Source organism: Toxotes jaculatrix, chromosome 12 (assembly GCF_017976425.1).
Source record: "Toxotes jaculatrix isolate fToxJac2 chromosome 12, fToxJac2.pri, whole genome shotgun sequence".
Taxonomy (NCBI): Eukaryota; Metazoa; Chordata; class Actinopteri; family Toxotidae; genus Toxotes; species Toxotes jaculatrix.
The window spans coordinates 5,886,678-5,910,533 of NC_054405.1; the positions used below are offsets into that span (position 1 = coordinate 5,886,678).

Genomic DNA, 23,856 nt, shown 5'->3' on the forward strand with positions numbered 1-23,856 from the left:
ACATTCGAGAGAGTTGCACAATCTTAATACCTATGTGAACATTTATTTATTTATTATATTTATTTTCACATAGGGATTAAGATTGTGCAAAACTGCAGAATGCTCCCTTTAAAAAATGTTTTAACTATATTAGATTAATAAAACGTACAGCAACTCAGGCCCAAACTGGCAGTTACACTTCTCAGTTACAGTGCAGCAGACTGTGGGAGCGGACATCAACGTTCGATGTTTGAACTCAGTAAATTTTTGATCCTAAAAGTCCAGTCAGAATTCTTTCCGTACATAGTGATGCATGATTCATTTTTAAAATATAAAGACTCACATGATATGTATCTATATATGTGTACTGATAATGTTGATCATGTCATGAGGGAAGGGCCACGGACTGTCAGGATACTTCAGTTCAACTTATAACTGATTGTGTAATATAAAATAACTTACAGTAAAAGAAAATACAAAAGTGTTTTACATTATTTTGCCTTTCCTTTGCTTTGCTTATGTAATTAATAAGGTTAAATTCAGTTGCTGTAGATTTGCTACGTTTATATACAATCAGAAAAACACGACTGTTGCCAAAACTGTTGAGTGCAGCTATAGTCTGTTTGAACCCTTTATATGTTTGTATAAACTGACAACTACCCACTGTAATTCAGTTTGCATGAGGGCAGTGCAGTAAAGGTTTTTTCTAAATCAAATTACTTGTTTCCTGACTCCCCATCGAATCTAGCCAAAATAATTACAGTCAGGATTATATTCTATCAGGCAAAGTTCAATCTTCACAGCAATAAAAATGAATTTTAAGCTAGTTTAAAAGCATTTATTCACATTATTCAGTATTGCTCTGTATGCATTGCATGCATTTGGTTTGCACTTGCTGATAGAATCACCACATTATAAAAAGCTTGGTGCTGTGCTGAGAATGCATGTGATCCTAAGACTAAATGAATTGCAAGGCTTGTTTCATGCTCACAACACTTAATGCCACAGTCTCCACACAGCCGTGAAAACAGAGCCCCTAATCTGAACATCAGTACATGTGATCCAAATATTTTGGAAAAGTGGAACTAATCACAGAGTCCACACAAGTTTTACAGAGTACTATTTTTACAGCAAAGAAGAGACACTTGGAAAAACTTGAACAGTGGTATTTTTGCTGAAAGAGATGCACGTGAATATTTTCAGATTAGAAGTTTTGGTGTTTCCATGTCACATTTTCAGGCTACTTACTCTCTCTCCTTCTCAGTGAGTCTGTCAGTGATGGTGTCCTTGATGGAGGAGCGTGAACCCTTGTGGATCACTGGATATCTAAGAGGGATCTGCAGGAAGCACGAGATCATCAGGACCAGGTGTGCTGTGTAACCCAGGGCGACTGCCACGCTCCCATCATCCTTTGCTGCAGGAGACAAGGTTTAAAAAAAAAAAAAGTGGTTCCAGTGAGTCAGATATTAGATGGAATTCTGTTCAGCAGAAAAGAAACGTTTTGCACGTGATCTACATCAACACGGAAAAGCCTCAAAGCCCATAATCTAATGTGACTGAAATTCAAAATGGCAGCATTTTAATCATCCCAAGTCAGTATTTTATTATATCAAAAACTTCAAAGCATGTTTCGTTTGGAATGTACTTCCATTACATGGGAAAATAAATTGTGTTTACATAAACCATGTCCACGTCTTCTCAATCCAAACAAAAATGTGTAAACACCCAACCAGAGATAGCCTGGTAGCCAAGTATTCACAGGAGGAAGAGCAGTCACATTCATGTGGGAAAGGGTCTTGAATGTGATACAAAATATGGCACAGCAGAGTCAAAAAAACACTGGCTGCGGCAGGATACCTAATTTCTTTGAGATATGTGCTCGAGAAGCAAAAGCATCACGTATAACTATCCCCTCTGAGCCTGAATAATTTTAAGGGTGGAAAACTGGATGCCTCTGTGAACATTTTCTGACAGAGAAAGAAACAGCAAACCATCTCGCTTTAAGCAAAAGAAATGGTTTCAAGACAACACGCTAAGTGGTTTCACATTCTCAAACAACAGCAGGACCCTGCTTGAGGCAAAGACTCAAAATCACCGTGGTTTTTATCTTAATGCTTTGAAATAATAGACTATGGCAATAGTAAGTGGTCAGCTCCTTGGCTCAGGCTGTGTATTTTTCCATTTAACACAAAAAGTCTGATTTGTATCATTCTTCTTCCTGCATTTTTTTACTCCATAGCAACTGAAGTACCTGGAGTAAACTGCTTCCTGGCCTCTGGTGCTTTTGGATGAGGCTTCACACTAACAGGAATATTGGGTCAACAAAAGGACAAGCCACTATAAGCGACACCTTAGGGTGCAACTGGAGAGTTGACAAGGTAGGCTTAGTTAAATGTAAAAGCACCACCCTGTTCCACTTTGACCCGCAGTGGGATTAGGACTCCAACTCACTCTGACCCCACTCTATAATGTGGAACATCCTCCCCTGTAGGCCTTTCTTTTTTTTTTTTTTTGAACTGACTTCAACACCCGTCCGGACAGTTCTGAACTTGAACAGGCTTTCTCTGGGGCAGACCTCACACAAATGAGAGCATGGGTCAGCAATGGGGTGAAATGGAAGGGGGGAAATGCATGCTTCTCCATCCTCTCCTCTTGTCATCTCTATACAAGGTCTCTGCATGTTGCACAGGCCTTTGTAAGATGACTAATGGTCACAGCTGTTAGAGAGTGAATATTAATTGGAATTGCATTTCACAAAACACAAGCCACTTGACCAGGTGGAAGGTCCTATGGGAAAATGTAGTTAGCGGTAAATGTAGCAGGGTGTTTCTGTTAGCCCTTTCATCTTCTGCCACAGCACATGCTAAGTAGTTTACTCACTGCTAGCTGTCCACCTATGCAGGACTGGTAGACAGAAGCAGACACAGGTCTCTGCCTCATGGGAACCAGTGATTGCTGCAAACACAAATGGGCTGGCTGTCACTACTGTGCACTTCTGTGTGCTCTTAAAAGATGTTAACAGGTGGAGTGTGACAGCAGGGAGCGGAGGAGATTGGGAGTGGTATCTTGAATTATGGGTTCAGAGGCCTGCTTGGCCTCACCAGCTGTGAGGAAGGGGAGCTTGAGAATGTTGAGTGGACAGTGGCGGGTGTGTTCTCAGTATTAGACAAGTGCTGCCAACCAAAGCTAACCATTCATTACCCATTCAGTCAGTCCTACCCCCCCCCCCCCCCCATTTAACTCATCTGAGCAACTGAGAAGTCATGAAGTCATCAACTTTCCCTTGCTGTGACAGCAAATCCCATTTATCATGACACATACCGTGTGACCCTTACTCTAACCCACCCCGTTAAAAATGATAACAAGGGCTTTGTGGCTGTAACTGCCTGCTGACACAACTTTTCTTTTTAATGTTGTGTTGCCTAATACAGTTTCTTTGATATTAAACCATGTGGTTATTGTGGCTGTCTCCCTGGGGTGGTGTAACCAGATACAAAAGCATCTTATGACAAGACTCTATAAGACTGTGGTAGTGCGGAACAACTCCTCCATCGGCAGCCAACAAGAGATCAGAAAGGCTAAGTGTTCCAAAAAAAAAAAAAAGACACAAGAATGCAATCCCACCAAGTTCCTTCTCTACCCAGCCTTCACACAGGGCTACAAACTCCAAACGTTCTAAAAATTCTTTCCTTATCTTCCTCTTTATTTAGTCATTTATTTTTATTTTCTAAGCACAGTCATTTTGGCACCATTTCACTCCTCTTTGCTGTCTTTCTTTTCTTTACTGTGCTGATGAGAAAAGTTGGATTAAAATTAAACGTCAGGAGAAAAAAAGAATAAACGAGACTAAAATACACCCTGCAAAGCTTATGTACATGTCTGTTAATTTGCATTCAAACACTGTCTTTGTCATATTAAAGTGAATATATTGATATTCAGTCATCGCTCATCTCACATATTTGAGGATGGACATGTTGTTATGTGGGTTAATTCTGATATTAATTACATAGAACTAGCCAAAGAAGTGTGTCACAACTTTCCCCAAAATCTGATTTCGGCAATTATAAAATCATGTTATTTATGGGAATAATACTGTAATTGTCATCTATAGTAGCCAAAATAATGATCTCATAGATGCTGTATCTATGAGATCATCTGCCTACAAATTGTAAAATGTTAAAAAGCTTTGCCAAATATCTCCATATAACCACAAGCATTAAACCTAAGACAAAACATTTGTTCTGCATTCGTTACCACAGCTTATCCTCCTGTAACCCTGAAACACACAGGCAGGCACATAACGAATTACCTTGAAAGTCTTCAGAGTTTGGCAGCTTCACTCCGCAGATGACATAATCTGACTGATTAACCTGTGAATTTAAATAAGAGGTTCCATATCAAAGACGATCAGACAGCAGAAACAGACCCAGACAGGATGAAAACCTACTTGCTTTAAGTCATTCAGTCATTCTCTAGTGGTATTTAGTTTGTTTGCCAACAGTTTTAGAAAACTGACTGTAAAATATATCAGAGAAGCAAGTGGAACAGAGGTGATGATCTTCTGAAGTGGCAGTGACATTCAGACTTAGACATTACTTTAGAATAAAAAAAAGAAAGGGGTACTGTTGAACACAAAACTATGTGCACCATTTCCGCTTTATCAAAGCCTCGGTTGTGTAACCAGATAATTCTTTCCAGTTGCCTTGTCAACAATGCGCTGCGCATCAGTGTACCATCAGGTCCTACTCACCACATCAATGGGATAGATGTAGGAAAGCTCAGAGAGGAGCTGACGACAGCGGAAGGTGAGCTGGGCGTTGGACTTGAGGAACTGCTCTCTGGGGAGACAAAACCAGACACAAAGACAACACAATAAGACAAAAGCTGCAGTTAAGAGTGGTGGACGCAGGGAGGCAAAGGAGAGACTGGGGAAAGCTCAGAGACGAGATGGTAGGGAAAAGGGCGTAGCTGGAAGAGATGTGAAGAAGTGGAAATAAGCAGGAGAAACCATCCAGGCTTGCTGCTTCTCCACTGGGACCAACTGTAAAGCATAAAGGTCATTAAAATTACTGAAACTATGAAAGATCACTGATGAACACAGAGGATAGTTTGTGTGTGCTGCATGCTGACGTGTGATAGCAGGTTAATGTCAGTCTAAGGCCAGTCTGTTTTTTGTCTAGACCATACTTGGAAGAGAGCTAGCTGAGTCAGAAGCCAGTTATATTAAGTTTAACTGTTACAAAAAAACAAGCAAAATACACAACAGGACAGTCCCAATTAGCTTTGCTAAGCCCACCAATCGCAGCATGATGGACTTGGATTATCAAAACATCTTGATGCCCAGCCTGTATGTATACAAAAAAAATTGTAGTCTTCCAGAAATGTCCTGTAGAAACTCTCTTCACTGTCTTCTTGCTCATGTAAACTGATGTTCCCACCTGAAGCTGCAATAAACATTGTGTGTTGAAAATCAATTCCATGTTGGACATCCCTACAACTTCCAACAGCAATATAATGTCAGTGAGAAACCTTTGTCAACCTATGACAGCTCTTCTAAATTTAAAGTAAGGCTGTGGCTGTGCTGGAGACTAAAGGCAGAGCACATGCAATACAAGATATGTATAAAGGAAATGTAACACTAGTCTGCAGGCAAATGTTGTGGAGATTAGCTTTTAAATATTTGAAAAATAAATGAAAAGTGACTCTTTAAGGATGCACACACACACGCTCCACTCACTGCTTATGTCTGATTAACACAACATTCAGCAGCAACAGCAACATTCCCTGGTTTAGCAAGTTGACAACTAACCTGACTGCTTTGGTTGAATGGAGTGTGTGTGTGTGTGTGTGTGAGACAGGGTGAGTCTCTCTCTTTGGGTGTCCTCTGCTGTACTTACACAACTACTTGTGGGTAATAGTCCATCATTTCACGCAGATGAAAAGAGATTTTGGGGGTATAATGGTTATTGAATGTGATGCATCCCCCCATCCATGCTCCTCGCCTTTCACATGAATTTCCTATTTGGCTTTTCCTGTGGTTAGCAGTCTCTTATCATTACCCTTTCCTTGTGTGCGGCTGTTTTGTATAAGTGAGAGAGGGGAGACAGATTGGTGTGTAATGATAGTCTGACCTGAAATAACACATCTGTCCTGCAGGCTCTGTCATTTCTAAATGGTGAAGGCATGATGCAAGGCCCTTACAATCCCTTTTCCTAATACATGCAAACTAAACGGCCCCCCCGACCTCCCCACTTCCTTTGCCCTTCTTAATGTAGACTCGTAAACAAAATACTTAGTGTTAATCTACATATTAGCTGGCATGAGTAAGCAAATACACACATCCTGGCTCATGCCCAACAATTGTGTCTGCCAACAACTGTGGAAGAAGTATTCAGATTATTTACATAAGTAAACGTTCCAACACAACAATCCATTTTGTTACCATGATTTTGTTCCCATTTAACAGAGCCTGGCTGGAAGTTTCTCCAGTTCCAGTTTTTTTTGTGCTAAGCAAAGCTAACCTACTGAGCACGGCCTTATATTTAACAGACAGATACAAAAGTTGTATAGATTATCTAATCGAAATCTCTGCTAGAAAGGAAGTAAGTGTTTTTCCCAAAGTGTCAAGCCTTTACTTAAAAAGTGGAAATAATTAATTGTGAATAATGATGCATGAAGCAGCATTTTAATGCTATAGCTGGTTGAGGTGGAGCTAGTTTTGACAACCTGATATACAGTCAGGTAGTTTAGTCCATTGGTTTAGTCCAATTAAGGGTTGGTCCCCTTCAAAGTACTGACTTAGTAGAGTGTTAAAGCTTTTGCACTGGTCACAGTTGTTTACATTTTTCCTATTTTTTAAGTTGATGAAATACAAAAGTAACTCTACAATAAAATCTGAATAACTTCTATTATAAAAACTATTTTAATACAACAATTGTACACAAATTGCTGGATAATTTGACCTGTTTTGGCCTGGAACAGTTATTTAAATGAAACCATCTGAGAAGTTTAGAGGGGAAATGTCCCAACTAGACACTGCTTTGTTGTAAGGGTTCATAAGCCAAGCAGAATTACTGCCTCATGGTTGTGCTCCCCTACAAACCAGTCCAGTTGCAGTTTTCATCCATGTCTGTCCAGACTCATATATGTAATGAATGAGTAATTTAATCAAAGGTATTAATGAGCATTAGTTAATTATGGGGGAAAGAATGTGTTTTCTGAGGTCACAGTGATCTTGACCTTTGACCTCATCTGTGGGTCCAAGTGAACATGTGTGCCAAATGTGAAGAAAGGCAAGGTGTTCCTGAGACAGACCATTCTGATGAATGGGACGGACAGATGGACAGACAACACGAAAACATACAGTCTCCACCTACAGCTGTCACCGGCAGAAAGACATAAAAGGTTGGTAAGGTTGGTTTAATCTCTCACACTGCATTTGTCTAGTGTAAAAGTACAATACTTCTCTGAAATAGTAGATTAAATGTATAAAGTAGCATCATGGACATTCTCAAGCAAAATATCAAAACTGTACAGTTAATCAAGTACAGTACTTATAAATGTATATAAGTAAATGTACTTCATTGTTTCCTGCCACTGGTGACCAAAGGGGAGACGGTTTAACACCGAATGTAGGCTACAGCATTTCTTTTCACCCCAGGGTTGTGAGATAACCTGTTCAACTGCAGGGGTGAAACATTATGCAGAAATGGGGAAAGGCTAGAAAGAAAAAGTGTAACCTTTCCCTAGCCAAAAGTTAAAAAAAAAAAAAAAAAGGTTAAATAAAAAGAGTCATTTCCATGAAAAGCATGAACTACACAGATATTTCCAAGGAATGGATGTTAGGCAGATGTACAACTGTCTGTATTAATTTCCTGTTTGCTGGGTCTCTTGGCCCCTGCTGGCCTTCCTGGGGCTCCAGTTTACCCTCTGTGACTGCCAGGTACTTCTCAGACAAACAAAGCCGTATCCAGGGTCGGCACCTTCCGCGCACGTCTCCCCACGGGCCAAGGCAAACACAGGCCAATAAGGTTTTTAGCACAATGTGCAAACTCTGAGAACACATAAATAGGCAGCGCCAGCCACAAAAACATCCCCCTGTTTTGAAAGAGCAAGGTGGAAGGCAGGCTGCAGGGTGTAATCTCATCACAATTCAATACGACTGAGCAACACACTGGGTCATTCAGTGGGCCCTGGGCAATGTCCTGCTGCTAGAGATAAATGCATTTAAAAAGTGTGTTATTCTTCTATAGGAATTAAGGAACAGATAATCACAGGTTCATACATACCTCTTGGCAGTGCATTCCTTCTGCAGCTTGGTTAAGGATTCTTTCTCCTCCTTCAGACTCTCGTGCTGAGCGGAGAACCCTTCCTCTGACAGACACAGAGAAAAAAAAAATCATAAAAAAGGAAATTATCAGGTGTGTGTGTGTGTGTGTTCTGTTCTACTACATCTGAACAGCCAGGTGGGCTTGTGTTTCGTTGGCTGCCATCCACTGTTCAAACTTGAGCAAGATCAAACAGCTCTTTTGATCAGGCCAAAAACCATTTCCTTTTCACACCACATAAAACTAAACAACATATGTATGCAAATTACAGGGTTTGTCAGACTCTAAATACAGAGCTGGGCAAATAAATAAAATCACAGATAAGGGACAGCGATGATACAGCTTGTACATGTTATGTAACCGCAGTGTTGGCAAGCTCACAATAACTCAGTGTAGCATAAAACCAGAAAGAAGCAAAGTATAATTTAGGGCTGTAGCAGAATATTTCTCTAATCTGTGTTCATACAGCGTCACATATGGTGGGATGGCAGGCAAAGGCAACAGAAATATGGTGATTTTAATGGAGTAAATAAATCAGAAGTTTCACTACTACTACTGCAAAAGAAAACTATTAAAAAGAATTTTGTTTTCAATTTTAACATAAGTCTAATGGGTTTTGTTATGCAGCCATTATTACACACGATCCCCATTATCAGTAAAGAGATTCAGAATAACCAAACCACACGTTTGCTACACATTTTCTCATGCATTTTTTCCACACTGAGGAATAAACAGAAGAAAGTGTTTGCTTATTTATTGCTCTATTTCAGTTGGAAGCTGAATAAGGTGAAGGCATATGGACGACTGGATGTGACTTGTGTTAATTATTTAAAAATCTGGATTGCTGTCCTAAATAAGAGCTCAGAGGATTATGAGGTTGACCATTGGGTGCAACAGCTAAATGACTGCTGCTGCTGCTGTCTCAGACTGTGGTGATGAAGAGAGCGCAGAGCCACAAAGCAAAGCTCATCATGCCAAAAATCACATATGCTTTATGTTCAGACTATGAATATAAACATCAGTAATGAGGTTCCTCCCCAAGGCGGCTGGCCTCGCTCTGTGTGACATGGGGAAGAGCACAACCATGTAGGAGGACCGTGGAGTCAAATCACTGCCGCTCATATGATCATATAAATAAATATAAATATACTTTTCAAGTGCCTCCATTTAAAATGCACATGACAACTACATAATCAGGACTAAACCGAAGGGCCAACAGATCCACAGGAAGAGCAGGAAGTCGGTCAGATTCAAATTGGTCGACTCCAGTTCTGACTCTGTTTATCAGTTCTGGTTCTTACTGATTCCTGGTTTCTATTCTTGGCATATTATTTGAGCGAGAGAAGAAACCAAGCTCAATGTGTGATAATGTTTACTTAAGGCAGATGTGTGCTGCAATTAACAGTAAACAGTCATAAATGACAAGATATTCTGTGATTCCTCAGTTTTACCTTTCACATATTTTAACCAAGAACCCCCTGGTCCTCATGGACAATCAAGCACCAAGCAGAGCTTTTCCATTTCTGTTGCATGGAAAAGCACATTTTTTAAGAATTAGCTCTGGTCTACATTATCATAAAAACATTTGTGCGTAAGCAGCGATCTACAGCAGACAGATGAATAAGATGTCCAAACTTCACTCAGGCAGCAATAACAGGGAGCAAACAGCTCATCTCCTGAGGCTCCCCCCATCTTTCAAACTTTGGAATCAGTTACAATTTCAGTTCTGCTCTCAAAAACGTACCCTTGTGTTTAGCTGCATTCTTCTATTAAAAATGAAAAGAAAATCCTTAACAGTGTCTATCAATTGTTAGGGTGCTGGGAGTCAACCAGCAAAATAAGTAATAAGAAAATGAAAACAAACAAAAAAAATACACCTTTTCTTTGTGAAGTTGATGAAAAGTGAGAAATTAGATCAAATCAGGTGAGATCAGATGGATCACAGGACCTGCTTTTTATCACACATTTTCACTCGCACCCATGCTGCTCAATCGTCATACCATCGTAAGGGTGAAAGGAGAGGGAGAGTTCTGCAGACAGAGGGAAGGGGAACATAGTGGTGCTCAGGAGTATCTCCATCAGATTAACTCAGAGGACAGACGGTGTCTGACAGAGATCAGACAGACCATCCCTCTGAAGTGAGTGATGACATGAAAACAAATTTTAACACTGACTGCGTGGGCCGTCTTGCTTTTATGTCATGCCCAGCTATGTCCTATCTGTTCTATCCATCCGTTTTTTTCATCCTCCATCCATCCCTCCAGCCTGTTCCAGTGTGCATCACGGTATCGGTACCATCACAGACAAGCTACGGCATTTAACATGGCAGCATACGTGAGGGATTCTTGCTGCTTGTGTGTCCACATATCATCTTCCTTATTAAACATGAGTGGTGGATTTAGGATCCAAAATCAAAAGTAAAAATCTTTTGCAAAATTAAACAAAATAACACTGATCGAAGCTGTTGAGAAACAGTTATCATGAATTACACAGTGTCCGTGAGAACAATCCACAAACAGAATCCAATATTATCTGATTCACATTAAAAACTGTAAATGTACTTAAAGTTAAGTGTCACACTGCGACGTAATTATCAAGTGACACTTTATCCATGCAGCATTCAGTGCAGCTGTGTGAAACAATGAAAATAAATACAGTTATGATATAGAGTGCTTTTCATTAACGCAAATTAAAAGCACAACCAGTGAAGTGAGCTGAAGAACACTGTTTCAGAGAAATGCATCATACTGGAGAAACAATGCACTATGGGAGTTCAGTAACTCTGAAAATATTTAGGAGGCCATATTGAGTGCTGCATGTTGGAAAACACCATCTCTTTGTTTCCAACTAAAAAGTAACAGCCTTGTTTTTAAACCAAGGCTCTTCACGCAATATAAGGAAAAGGACAGTGAGTAGGACGTCAGGGGAGCTAGAAAAACATCTTAGTGAGTCATGATGCAGAGTGTTGGCCTGCAATATCTGCAACTCTTACCCTGAGTCAAGATGGCAGCCAGCCGAAGGATGTAAATGTGTAAAGCTGAGCTGCTGCTAAAGGAAACCCTAACGATGATAGTTTCAATATGAGACCTTTTTTTCTGAGGTGACAAATACCTCCACACACCATACCTTCTCAAAACTGTGAAGGTTACGCTCGAGAAACCCTGCCACTGACATTTATAGCTCGGGAACCCTGGCTGTGTTACAGAGCGTGAGAATAACTACCGTTAGAAAGTACAATAAACGCCATTCACAGACCTGATTTATGTCATCTGCTCAAAGTGGAAGGAGGGAAATTAGACAGGGGGAAATTGTGACACTTTGGTGTGACCCCACCAAAGACAAAACCCATTAATTCTGGGAGCAGGAAAGACAGACTTTTATTTTAAATTCACAGCTATAAAAAAAGTAAAAAATGGTGGTCATGCTCACATGTCCTCTGTTATGGTTTATGTGAAAGACTAGCAGCGGACTTAGCGTGAGTATGTGCGCATTTGCAGAGGAACAAAAACAACAACTTTTCTACACTCCCATGATTTCAGTGCCATTACAGTAAATCAGCAGGCATTGAGAAGCTAGTCGTTAACCTGTCATCAGGATGATACCGACTGCTGATGCTTTCAGTGCTTATTATGCTAACAATGTCCAGGATGGTAGAGACCGAGCACACAGACATGAAAAAAAAAAAAAAAAAGATGAACACAGAACAGGCATCAGCAAGTCTGCAGCTACATTCTAATAGTTACTTTACAAAAACGCGGACACCCAACTTTCATCTCATCTTTATCTGCTGGCTCACATGTAGATGCACACACCTGCAGAACTTCCACTGTATATTTGAGGTTTCAGGGTCATTTGTTTTAAGAGAGGCCAGTTTTCTGGGAATAACAGCTTGATAAGAAGCATTTGCTAATTGGCCCTGCGACTGTGTGAGAGACAGGAAGACCACACGGACAGGTAGAGATGACATCCCAAAGAGCGTGACTAAAAAAGGAGATTAAGGCCATACGAGATGCCCTCTGGGGATGTATTACATAGCGATGTACTTACACATACTGTTAAACTGTCAATAAAACTTACAAAGAAACCTGCATCTCATAAGCACTGGAATGTGTGAAAATTCAGCAAATTAAACACTGCTTCTAATTGAATCAACATTGACATTAAATGGGTATATAAATCATGGGTCCTTAGCCACTAGTTAAGCAATCTGAATGAAATGAGTGGGACTAATTCAAGCTCGTGTGGGAAAGGAAAGGTTCGAAATGAAATTTAAGCTACAACTGATAAAATCGTATGTGTCTCCAAAACGAAAGATGAGATCAGATGAAACAAACACGTTGTGGTGCCAACCTAAATATAATCAGACACAAAATCAGCTGCTGTATGAAATACTATAAACACCTGTCTTCGAGAGTATCCTGTCTGTAATTAATGCAGGGTTTTTTTCCGATTGTGAAACAAATGAATATGTGCAGGCTGATTAGAAAAGTTAAACAACAAGCTGGAAGTACAGCAAAGCTCCACAGCATATGGTTTTTGGCTTTTGAGTTATGAGCCTGGGGGGAAAAAAAACCAACAAGATTTCAGCAGAGTCCTATTCAGCTGCAGCATTTCAATTTATCCTAAGATACTTTTTTTCCACTTTAACAAGCTGAAGGATTTTTTTCTTTAGTTTCTTAATAAGCACCTGTCCAGTCTGAAAAAAGCCATGAAAGGGCTGCAGAGAAGGAGAGCAGTGACTTCTTTTGTTTTGGCTGGAGACAGAGTGGTGACAGGTAAAGAAGCAGAGGATTAACGGACATTTTTTTTGAATTGCAGCACAAAGAAAATTTCTCCCTTCAACCCTCTTAGTGCTGTGTCTCTGAGTGAATATGGACATCTGCATTCATGTGCAGACTTCATGCTAATCACTGACAATCCCCACCTCAGGTTGGTGGCTCAGTGAGGTGCCCTGCCCTTTGGCCAAACAGAAAGCTGATCTTACTGTCAAAAGGTTCCTATAGAGAGCACTTAGCCTGCTTTAAGACAAACACCAACGCTGGTGGCATTAGAACCAAGATATTTGTAGTCAGTGCATTGCAATACGTTTTGGAAATCTGCATGTGACCAGGTTAACTGTTCAAATTGTAACTGCTGAAATTACAATATAACAACCTGTGTGCACCTGCAGTCATAAAAGCCACACAGTATTAAGATGCAAGCATTCCTGTATACACCTGCATATGTTTGGGTTTATGTGTGTCTATGTTTTTGCCATCCCAAGCTTCCCTAACACTGCCTTTTCATAAGCCTTTTATTTCCCTATGAAAAGTAACAGGAAGCAGTAAAACGCTGCTCAGCTCTCAGACATCAGAGTGAAGAGCTGCAGACTTCACAGGGTTAACTAAATGACACCACTGCACAAACACTGTTCTTTTAGTGGCTTGGCACAGGCTGCACAAACCACAGGAATGGCTCTATATACTGTACATGTCTGTATATATTCTCTCTCTCTCTATATATGTATATATGTATATATGTATATATATATATATATGTATGCATGTGTGTGTGTGGAGTGATATGAAAGGTATAACAAGGGAATTTGGTTAATCTACTTCTTTTAATAAGCTATAACCAATGGAATTTACTGTATTATTCTAACTAAAAATGAAATATCCTGGTTAGTCCTGTGTTTTCTGTAAAATAGACAAAATGATAATCCAACTACGACACAGCAACATTCTTTATTCTCTTTTCAAATAGTGGCTGAAACAACCTTTTGTGGTAGATCGCGAACGTACTGGGAATTGTGGTGAGATTTGTGGCACGTGTTATGACCATTATAGGAAGTCTTCTTACATAAACTGGATTTGAGCTATGCAGCAGCATAAGAGACAACAAAATGAGTTGCAGAAGGACTCACTGATCATCTCATGTGATTCTTATGCAACCCTAAGTGCCTTTCATTTTTATTACCACCAGTGTGTTCATGTTGGCTCTAGCAATAATTTGGAAGGTAAAAACACTGATTTAGTGTACTGACTACATAGATCAATATGTGCTTTTATGTGTATACAACTTTCACATTGTTGGCTCATTGGCTTGTGGCTGAATGCCATTTGTTTCCTGATGCAGAATGATGACATTGTGAAATTTTGTTTTAGGCTGGAATAAAGGATCACTGTTCACTCCTCAGGACAGTAAAATTACATTTGTACAGCTGAAACAACGGATTGTTTTTTTTTTTAATCTTAATTAATTCCCACCATTCACTGGACTGCACCTTTCGAAATATACTTAAACTGGTGTGTTGAGTCATCTTCAGATCTACAGCTATAACAAGTATTGCATGCGCTGCAGAAGATGCACAAAGCAGTTAAGATCAGTCCATGGCCCACCCTCCATTTCACTGAGAAAGTACATACCACAACAAAGCTTGTAGCGAGGTGTTAACAGGCACATTAGTCCAAGTGTACCTGCTGTTTGTGAATGCCATTTTTTTTTTACCTTTCTTCTCAAGCTGTGCCCGCTCCTTCTGCCGCTGGTCTATCTCCCTGCCGAGCGCCTTCCTCTGCCGCTGCAGCTCACTTCGCAGCACAGCTATACGCAGCTGCATGCACTCCCGCTCTTTCTTCTGCTCAGAGCAAACAGAGGACAACACAGATGTGGAGAGAAAACAGAGTAAGTGGATGTATGTGGTCACAGAAATTTTAGTGTTTATTACTTTTTATAAAGAGCCCCAAATTCCTACTAGCCCCCTCAAAAACAAGCCATGTTTTCACAGGCTGATCGCACGTCGCGCTGATTTAATACAAATCTACGGAGCCAATACTCGCCGTCACAAATCCGCAATCCACTGTCAACAGCTAATGACAAGAAAGAGGGAAAGTGATTTAACAATTCAAAACACCTCACTGAGCCCCGAGATCAGTGTTGCTGGTGATATAATGATCCCAAGTCATGGGAATGGCTGGCTGTTAGTTAGAAGGTGTGCAGTTCTGGCTGTTAGCATGCAAGCAGCTGCTCTGATAAGATGGGAGGGGATGAGGCTGAGTGTCAGACCTGGACTAACAGTGATGCTGATTCCAAAAATCTGGCCAGGGGAAGTAGAAGTGGAGGGATACCTTTATGCACACACGTGCACAATGATAGTGTGTTTATTAAGAATTGATATTGTAGCATTTCAAAACAGGTCAGAACAAGAAAGAGCTGTAATTAATATCATTAATGAGAGCTGCATTCCATTCAGGTGTTCCAGGGCCTTACAATTACACATGGTTTATTCAGACACTTAAATGGAGTGGGAGCCATTCATTACTGTTATTAGTTACAACTGTACTTTTCCTCCTATAACAACAAAGACTGAAGTCTGACATATAAAAGATAGTGATGGAACGTTTGAAGATTGGATTGTTGTAGGTGATTGAGTTGCACATTGTCAGTGTAGCAGAGTAAATTATTTTTATTATCATTAGTATTATTATTATTATTATTATTATTATTATCACTAGCACCCTCACTGTCATGAGAGGGTGCTTTGCAAGGCTGAGGAAGTCATTTAGAAGAAGAGCCAGTCACAGTGAAGAAGGTTCTGTTTTTAAATAAAATCTTTCTGTCTCTGCCCTACATGCACTGTACTGCTCAGTGCAGTTTCCCCAAAGCACTGAATCCCATAACAATCGTCATTCTGTCATTCTTCTTTATTAAAGACCTTTTATAAATATGCTTAATGAGTAATGAGTCAATGGCATAATGAAAAGCACAGTGGTAACTGCAGGGTTAGCAGGGCTACAATGTTTTTTTATACTAAAAGGCTCATGAATGATTTGGCTGCTTTAACTTCAGCAGTAGATGTTGCTAGTGAATATTGTTGAATGAAACTCTGAGTAATGAACTAATGGGCAGGAAAGCCTCAGTGCTTCAGGAAGTTTCATCACGTTCCTGTACAAACCAATAATGATGTAATGAGGGTGTCTTAGTTGGAGCTGGCTAAGGTGTGTAGCAAGAGATGGGACGGTCCAGGCTGAAATTATGTCAAGGATCCGTCACACATTTTTTATGTGACACATAAAAAAGTGGAAATATGTTCTTTCCTAACTCACTTAACGAGTTTTTTGGTTTGTTCTATTTTTCTTCTCTGTATCCTACCTTTTGCTGATGCCACAACCCCATCTCTCTGTGGATATATTAAAAAGCCTTCCAAAACCCAGGTCTGCCCACACAGGTGTTTCCACTTAGTCTGCCTGATTAAACCTTTCTCTCAGGACTGTGTGTGTGTGTACAGACTGCGCTTGACTGACAGTCCCCTAACTCACCTTTTAGTTTTGCTGCACCTGTGAGAGCCGAGCAACTTGCACCATTAAAAGTCTATTTCACCACAGACACTTTGACTTATCACAGCACTGAAAGCAAATGTGTAATTAATAACATTAATGGTGTCTGCATTCCTTTTATGTGGTGCACTTTCAGGTCAGGCATTGTGCATGCTGGCTCACTCACATGGCTCATCATCTACATTGAACAGACACTATAAATATTACTGAAAGGCACAGTTTGACATTCTGGGAAATATGCTTTGCTGTTTTATTGCTGAGAGTTAGATGAGAGGTTCTCATATTTGTGTGTTAAATATGAAACTGAAGCAAAGAAACAGGAGTTTTTGATCTCTGAACAGAAACAGGCTCGCCATTTCGCCCTGTTTCCAGTCTTTATGCTAAGCTAAGCTAAGCTAAGCTAATCATCCCCGTGGTCCAGCTTCATGTTTAAAGAACAAAAATCTTCTCATCTGCCTCTCAACAAGAAAGCAAATAAGGGGATCTCTCATATCAATGTCAAAACTCATTCTTTAATGTTTTTTCTGGCTACAAGAAGTCAAAATGGCTGCCATGAAAAAGACCTAGAATTGCATTACTGCATGGAGACTGGTGACCTCAGAAATCACATCATAGCTTCCCAACTTCAACCTGAGCAGACATCTAATCAGGCAGGTGTCAAAACAAGGTGTTTTGAAGCTGCTGCAGACAGACGCTATCAATGTGTTATCACGGTTCCAAATGTGTGTGAAGCGGCAGTAGAGGAAGTCAAAGATATTTAGGATGGGACGTCTGCAGGCAGCAGTAAGTGCTCTGAATCTGTGGACAAGCTGGAAGAATGTGAGTGAGCATTTATATGCAACTGCACAATAACTTAAGCTTTCAAACACCAAGTGTCCTCAGTCACCTCTCACCAGATAAAACTAGAACATCACAGCACATGCAGACATGTGGACACACAAAAACTCTCAAATAAACCATAGTGTGAGACCACAAGTCCATCAACTCCAGATGAGTATCTGTTTTTATCTCCATGCATCCACAGCTTTCAACAGGCGTCTCTCTCACCGCATGCTCCCTGACCAGCAGCAGAATCAGAGTGCAGGTCATTAGTCAACATCTTGCCCTCTCTATGGGGTGTCCCTTCATCAAGCTTTTGTGTCTGTCTGTCTATCTGGTAGAGCGGGAGCCTGCAGTGGACTAACCATCTAATGAGGAACAGCACAAAGGATTCATGAAGTGATGGATGGATGTGGTATACAGTAGATGAAGGGGAGAGATTGAGAGTTTAACAGAACCATAGAATGAAAAATGATAAGTTGGGATGAACAGATAGGGCAACTTCAAAACAGGCAAAGAGAGATTTAAGAGCTGACGTTCAAGGACTGTGTGGATGTTGACAAAGAGTTGAATGAGTTGGAACATTTGGAAGAGGAAAAACACGGAGAAGCAATAGAGAATGACATGGGTAATGGAAAGACAGGAGGCAGCGAACTTTTCAGTCTTGTTATTCATCCTGTAGCCTGCAAGCAGAGACTGTGGCATCTCTCACACGCATACACTTAGATAGTGATCGTGGCCTGGATCTGAAAAAACATAGATATGCTTCTTCTTGAAGACTTCTGAGGGTTTTATGGCAAAAACAGAGAGGGGTATCAGTCGCACAGAGAAGACTGATAGAGCCTCCATCTTTCCAATGTGTCACACCCTGATGCTTGCATGTTAACCACCACTGGCTCTGGCACGAACCATGAGCCTCCTACACTTTCACTGAGCCATGTGAGTCTGTGTGTGAGAGAGACTGTAACCCACCACCAGGGCCCGTCTGACTCCTGAACATCAAACAGCAGTGGGTCAGCTGAGTAAATAAGCAGAAGGCGTAGGGGGAGCATGTTATAACCCAGCAGATTAATGGCAGAGTGTGGGTGAGAGGGTGAAAGGGCCATGTGCTGGGGTTGGTGGCCTCCACTCTGTCCTCCTTTGATCCATGCTCACCATGACGAGCACAGAAGGACCGTACAGAGCTCTCCAAAGGCAATGAGGGAAACCCTTAGAAGAGCCACACAATGCTCCACTCACTCCAAGTTGCCGGGTTTTTACAGAAAGGTAGAAGACGAGGATTAAGTGATTTATTAGCTGATGTGAGCTCTGAAAGGGGTTTTAATGAATGTTTCACTGAGGGGGAAATATCAGAGACAAGTTTTTGAAAGAGATCCTTTGTGGCAAAAGAATGGAGCCTCAATGTTTTTGTGGGAAAGCTAAAGAAGGCTATAATGAAGCTGCTTCAATAGGTGGGGTGAAGTCTGGGGAAAGGAACAGAAAAAAAAAATGAGCCATTTCAAAAGCCGACGCAGAGCACGATGGAAAGCAACAGCTGTAACAGCTGTCTAAAGACGTACTTTAAATTTGGTATCTGTGCAAAACCACATAAACAACACACACACACACACACACACACTCTCATAGGTTTGAAACACTGTGTGGACAAAAAAATATCCCAGCTGCCCAAAATGAATTTCGGCACGTCAGGTATGTAGTCCTGTGACCAGAAAAATGCCTTTTACAAAGACAAGTCTACCTGGAGGATGAAAACACCGAAGTGTCACTGCCTCAGGGCCTTTATAACAGCAGAGGAGCCAGGATGCTTTTGAAGTGAATGTTTACAATAAACACAATGTCAAACCTGGGATCAGTGCTTCGTTTTCACAGCTGTGTGGCTGCCAATTCCAAAAATGTTAAATATGCTTTCTTGCTTTTGCTTTGGATCTCAGTATATCACAAAAAAGTGGAAACATAAACACTGGACTTTGGTCAGTGTTATCATTTAGACAGGCATCATGTTGCTCTTTCTCCACTTATCAGTTGAGCTATCAAAGCAAAAAGATACAAAAGCTGCCTGAAGGGTATAATTACATCTCACGTTACTTTGCATTACAATTACATCTGGGAATTTGGGTGATACAAGTTCTTAAATCCTGTTAAGTATTCAGCACAGTACAGTGTGCTGATGCTTATTATTAATGGAGAAGCCGATAGGCCTGTTATCGCTGATCACAGCAATTACTGCTCTCTGGTGTTAATGAATGTTCTTTAAAAACATCAAACCTCCAATTGCACCTCATCGTTGTATATTTTTTAAAAACATGAAATTCACCTCATCTTTACATATTTTCACCAAAGCATAAGCTGATAAAACAACATCCACTGCTACATAAACATGAGGAAACGAGCTGCCTAAACACCGGGGACTTAAAGGTAAGTTGCTGATGAGTTGAAATTTGCTGCTGCTGGGCGACTGTGCTCACCCGTTCTGTGCAGGTTGCTGTTGTCCTCAGCTTCTCCTCGATCTCCTTCCCAATCTTCTGCACTGTCACTTGGGTCTGTTTGATTGCTCTCTGGGCTGTGTGGAGCCTGCAAAAGGAGGAGAACACAGCGCCATTATCCAGATCGCTGCTTTAACCACACACTGGCCCACAAGAACAAACCCATATTGAAACTGTGTTTCCAAGAGGGCTCTAAACTGACTGGCTGAATAAAAACCAAGCATCACTGTCAAACCTACACCAGCAATTTATTTCATTTAGCTTGGATGTTTACAGTGACCGTTTGGAGGGCATCATAAGAATTATGATTGTCCTCGTGTGGAAAAGTCATTGTGCAGCGTGTTTGTTTGCGCTCCTTGTTTCTTTTTCTGATTTACTCGGGTCGATCCTGCTGAGCCTCCAAAACTGTAGAAGTTAATTCTGAGTTTTGACATTAAACAAAAAGGACAAAAACAACACTGAGAACATCCCTAATAATAAAAGTCAACCGTTCATGTGACAAGACGGATCAAATTGTGAAAAAAAACACAAACCCCAAATATCACAACAAAAGTTAAATCACTATTATTTTCTAATTATCTAACCTCAATATGAGATCAAAAGCTGTCCCAAAGAAAGGAAAGACAACCCTCAAACCTTCAGCTAATTAACTGAAGCCACATAGACGGAGGCTTATGTCCAAATGCTGTGTCACTGTTATTACTGAAATTGGGAACAGCAACATCAGTACACAAAGGACAAGAGAGCGTATTATTTAGATCATCAATCACAGGGCAATTAACGTCTAAGTAATGTTTTTTTTTTTTGAGTCCAGAGAGACAAACCCTTCCTCAACTCAACCCAAGGGACACCAACAATTCATCAACAAACAACAATCCCACATGGTGAGAATGAGTTAGAGAGGACAGACAAAAAGGGAAACTGGCAATTAGCAGCCATTCTGTCAGACTGGTGTTAGATCATCCACTTCCTGCAAAATGTGGCAATGCCATCCATATGTCACTGGAGCTGGACGGCACAGTGACGGTGACCCTTCTTTCTTGATGGATACTGAGTGACTCAACTGTCCCTTGCTTCCACCATTGCATTCTTAAAATGTATACGATGATCTGGTTTGATGGCAGATTCAGCCTAATTTAAACTGAGACACTGGTATTTACACACCCAGACACAGACAGCTCACTTTCAGAGAGCTTTATTAAGCATTAAGATACAGCTGCTCCTTCCTTCATTTCTCTCTACTAATGGTGAACAGTGATATAATATTAGAACCATTTCAAGTTGAGTTCATAAGACACAGGCGGAAATTGGAGACAGTGATTGCAGCAGACAGAAAGAGGAGATTGTGGTTTGGGCCATGAGGGTGAAGTGAATAGGGTTTTCCTCATGTATGTGCTCTGAGTCTTCAAGAAATTGCCTCTTTAGTGGGTTTAGTGTAAGAGGCTCTTTTAAACAGGCATCCAGTTTGGTGGGGTCATTTTACAAATCCTAGGGGGCTTTTTTGTTATGAAACTCACACAGTCATCTTTGGATATTATTGCCTCTTTCTGGCAACCAAACCAGAGGAAAGAAGAAATTGTTTCTGTGGCGATGTAAAAAGATCTCTGTGAAGGAGTCCTGCAGGAAGATCATCTCATGTTTTCTGCCCACGTTTTTAATCTGTCTGAGGTGACAGCGATAGCAGCTGGAGATAGTTCTTTGGAACATCAGGGCAAATCTGTTTTGACAGTTCCATCTGTTTAAGTGATTGGAATGGAAGAATCTGATGAGGCCTTTTCCCCCAGGTGAGAATGGTTATCTCCTCTCTCCTTTTCACGCATGTCTGCCCCCTTATCATTCCCTGAGTCTTGGCCTAACGCCTGCTCATCAGGTCCTATCACAACCTGTGGACCAGCAGGGGGCAACTGTACTGTACACCCTCATTGGGACAACAGGATAATCGCTGGGCAACTGCCCAGAGAACGGTTTCTCACGAGCCATGACAACTTTCCTTTTCCAAGGCATGAGCCGTACTCTGCCACGAGGGATTTACAGGAAGTTATGACTGAGGCTGTGCACTCAACCCCTGATGGCGATAAACATCAGAAAAACAATAACATTTGCTCTTTTGACTGTGGCACAACACCCTGCAGGGGTGTCAGAGGAGAGCTGTGCTTTTGAAACTTCCAGATGTTTTGATAGACAGCAGGAATCTTGTAGAAAATCATGAATAGGGGCTTTTAGGTAGAGTAACATCAGAAAATGGTTGATGTTTTTGAGATTTACAATCAAGTTCCATAAAAATGAAAAAAGACAATCCTCACTTCTTTTTTTTGAGTCCTTTCAGAACAATTGGACAGCGGCAGACTTGGGAGCCTCTCCAATGCAGGTCTCCTGTTTTCTGTTCATTTACCTTTACTGATTATCTTAATATAAATATTTGCCATGGTTTACATGCTGTGTTGTGGTCCAGCATCTGCACTTATGCAATCACTAGGACTCAGCAAATGCAGATGTGCCATCTGGCTAACAGAGATAAGCAAGAGACAGACCTAGGATCTGAAGAAGACACCTGGGAGCACCCAGTTTTTCTTCCAAGAAAAAATAACATGCAAACACCAAGCTGACCATAATTAAATGCCTTATACAGCACTGTTTTTGAGGGAGGTCTGAACAACATGATGCCAATTCACATGACTGAACAACCAATGGTCATGTGAAACCTCTCTGTCTTTTTTATTTGAGCTAGAGGTTAGATGAGGGCTTGGGACCAAAAGGTCACTGGTTCAAATCCCTGGACCAGCAAGAAGAAAGAGGGTTGTGAATGAACCTTCCTCTACATCCACAGCTTGCACCTAACCACCCAACTGCTCCCCGGGCACTGCTGTACAGCTGTCCACTGCTCAGGGGTGTATTCTCACTGTTCTTAAAGGCTGTACATTATAGTTGTGTGTATGTTCCCTACTTATTATGATTATTTACAGACAATCAAACTTTTTCGTGTGACAGAGAACAAGGGGGAACGAAGTCCAGGCAATAGGTAGGATTTAGCAAAACCACAGAGATGCCCCCACGTCAGAAACCAGTAATCAAATCAGGAAATTGATCGAGTGGTTCAAATTCTGTAGACATATACAATGGCCTTTCCAAAGCAGCATTCTGAATGTATTAAACATCATGTGGGCTGATCAGTATTCCAGCTGTTCATCACATTCAAGTGTGCCCAATGCACTTGTCAAACAAACCTGGGTCAGAGGAAACAAGCCCAAGGACTAATGACTGTACTGAATTCATTTCCAGCAACCATTTTTCAAACAGCACAGGGTGAACAGGGCAGCCGATTAACCAATTCAAAACAAGCTCGGAGACATTCTGTGACAACAAATTAGGGAAAATGTCCCTCTATCACACCTCTGCAAAGGACAAAACAGACAGCACCACAACAAACAACACTTCTAAATTCTGTTCGTATCTCACTGCTAAAGAATGTAAACACATTTAACCAGTTGCTATTCACCTCACTTCGCCATTGTCTCCATCTACATGGAATGGAAGATAAGATTACCAGTGTGAAGTTTCTTTGGCGAGCCTGCATATGCACTCCTCCAGGCAGATGTTTTTTTTTGTGGGACCAGCTAAATTGCTATAAGCCATATTTACACGACAACTCCAACAGAGATGCAGGGAAGCCAAGGAGATCTTAAGAAAAGATATTTCTGCCCTCCAAGGGGTCAAAAAGGGGTCACACCCTCTGTTGATAATTCTAGAAGTTTCCCCAGCATAAGATCCTTAACCTCATCTTACACTAAAAATAAAAAACTGTTAGTCATCATTGCTTAACCTGATTGTGTAGTAGCACCAAATAATAAACTATGAGGAGGCTTAGCTACAATATAGTGTTTTACATACAATAACTTGAAACTTGCACTTTTAAGTTAAAGTATAATTTTAGAG

General features: G+C 40.8%; 1 protein-coding gene across 1 annotated transcript in view; it reads right to left on the reverse strand.

Annotated features, from left to right (window-relative positions):
• uvrag (UV radiation resistance associated gene) overlaps positions 1-23,856 on the reverse strand; it is an 82,307-nt gene that overhangs the window by 47,890 nt on the left and 10,561 nt on the right. Inside the window, exons 7-12 of the mRNA XM_041052119.1 lie at positions 19,906-20,011; positions 14,796-14,922; positions 8,268-8,352; positions 4,730-4,817; positions 4,289-4,349; positions 1,228-1,393 (exon numbers count right to left, since the gene is read on the reverse strand). Of these exons, the coding sequence (XP_040908053.1) occupies positions 1,228-1,393; positions 4,289-4,349; positions 4,730-4,817; positions 8,268-8,352; positions 14,796-14,922; positions 19,906-20,011 (633 nt within the window). The remainder of the gene's footprint in view (positions 1-1,227; positions 1,394-4,288; positions 4,350-4,729; positions 4,818-8,267; positions 8,353-14,795; positions 14,923-19,905; positions 20,012-23,856) is intronic.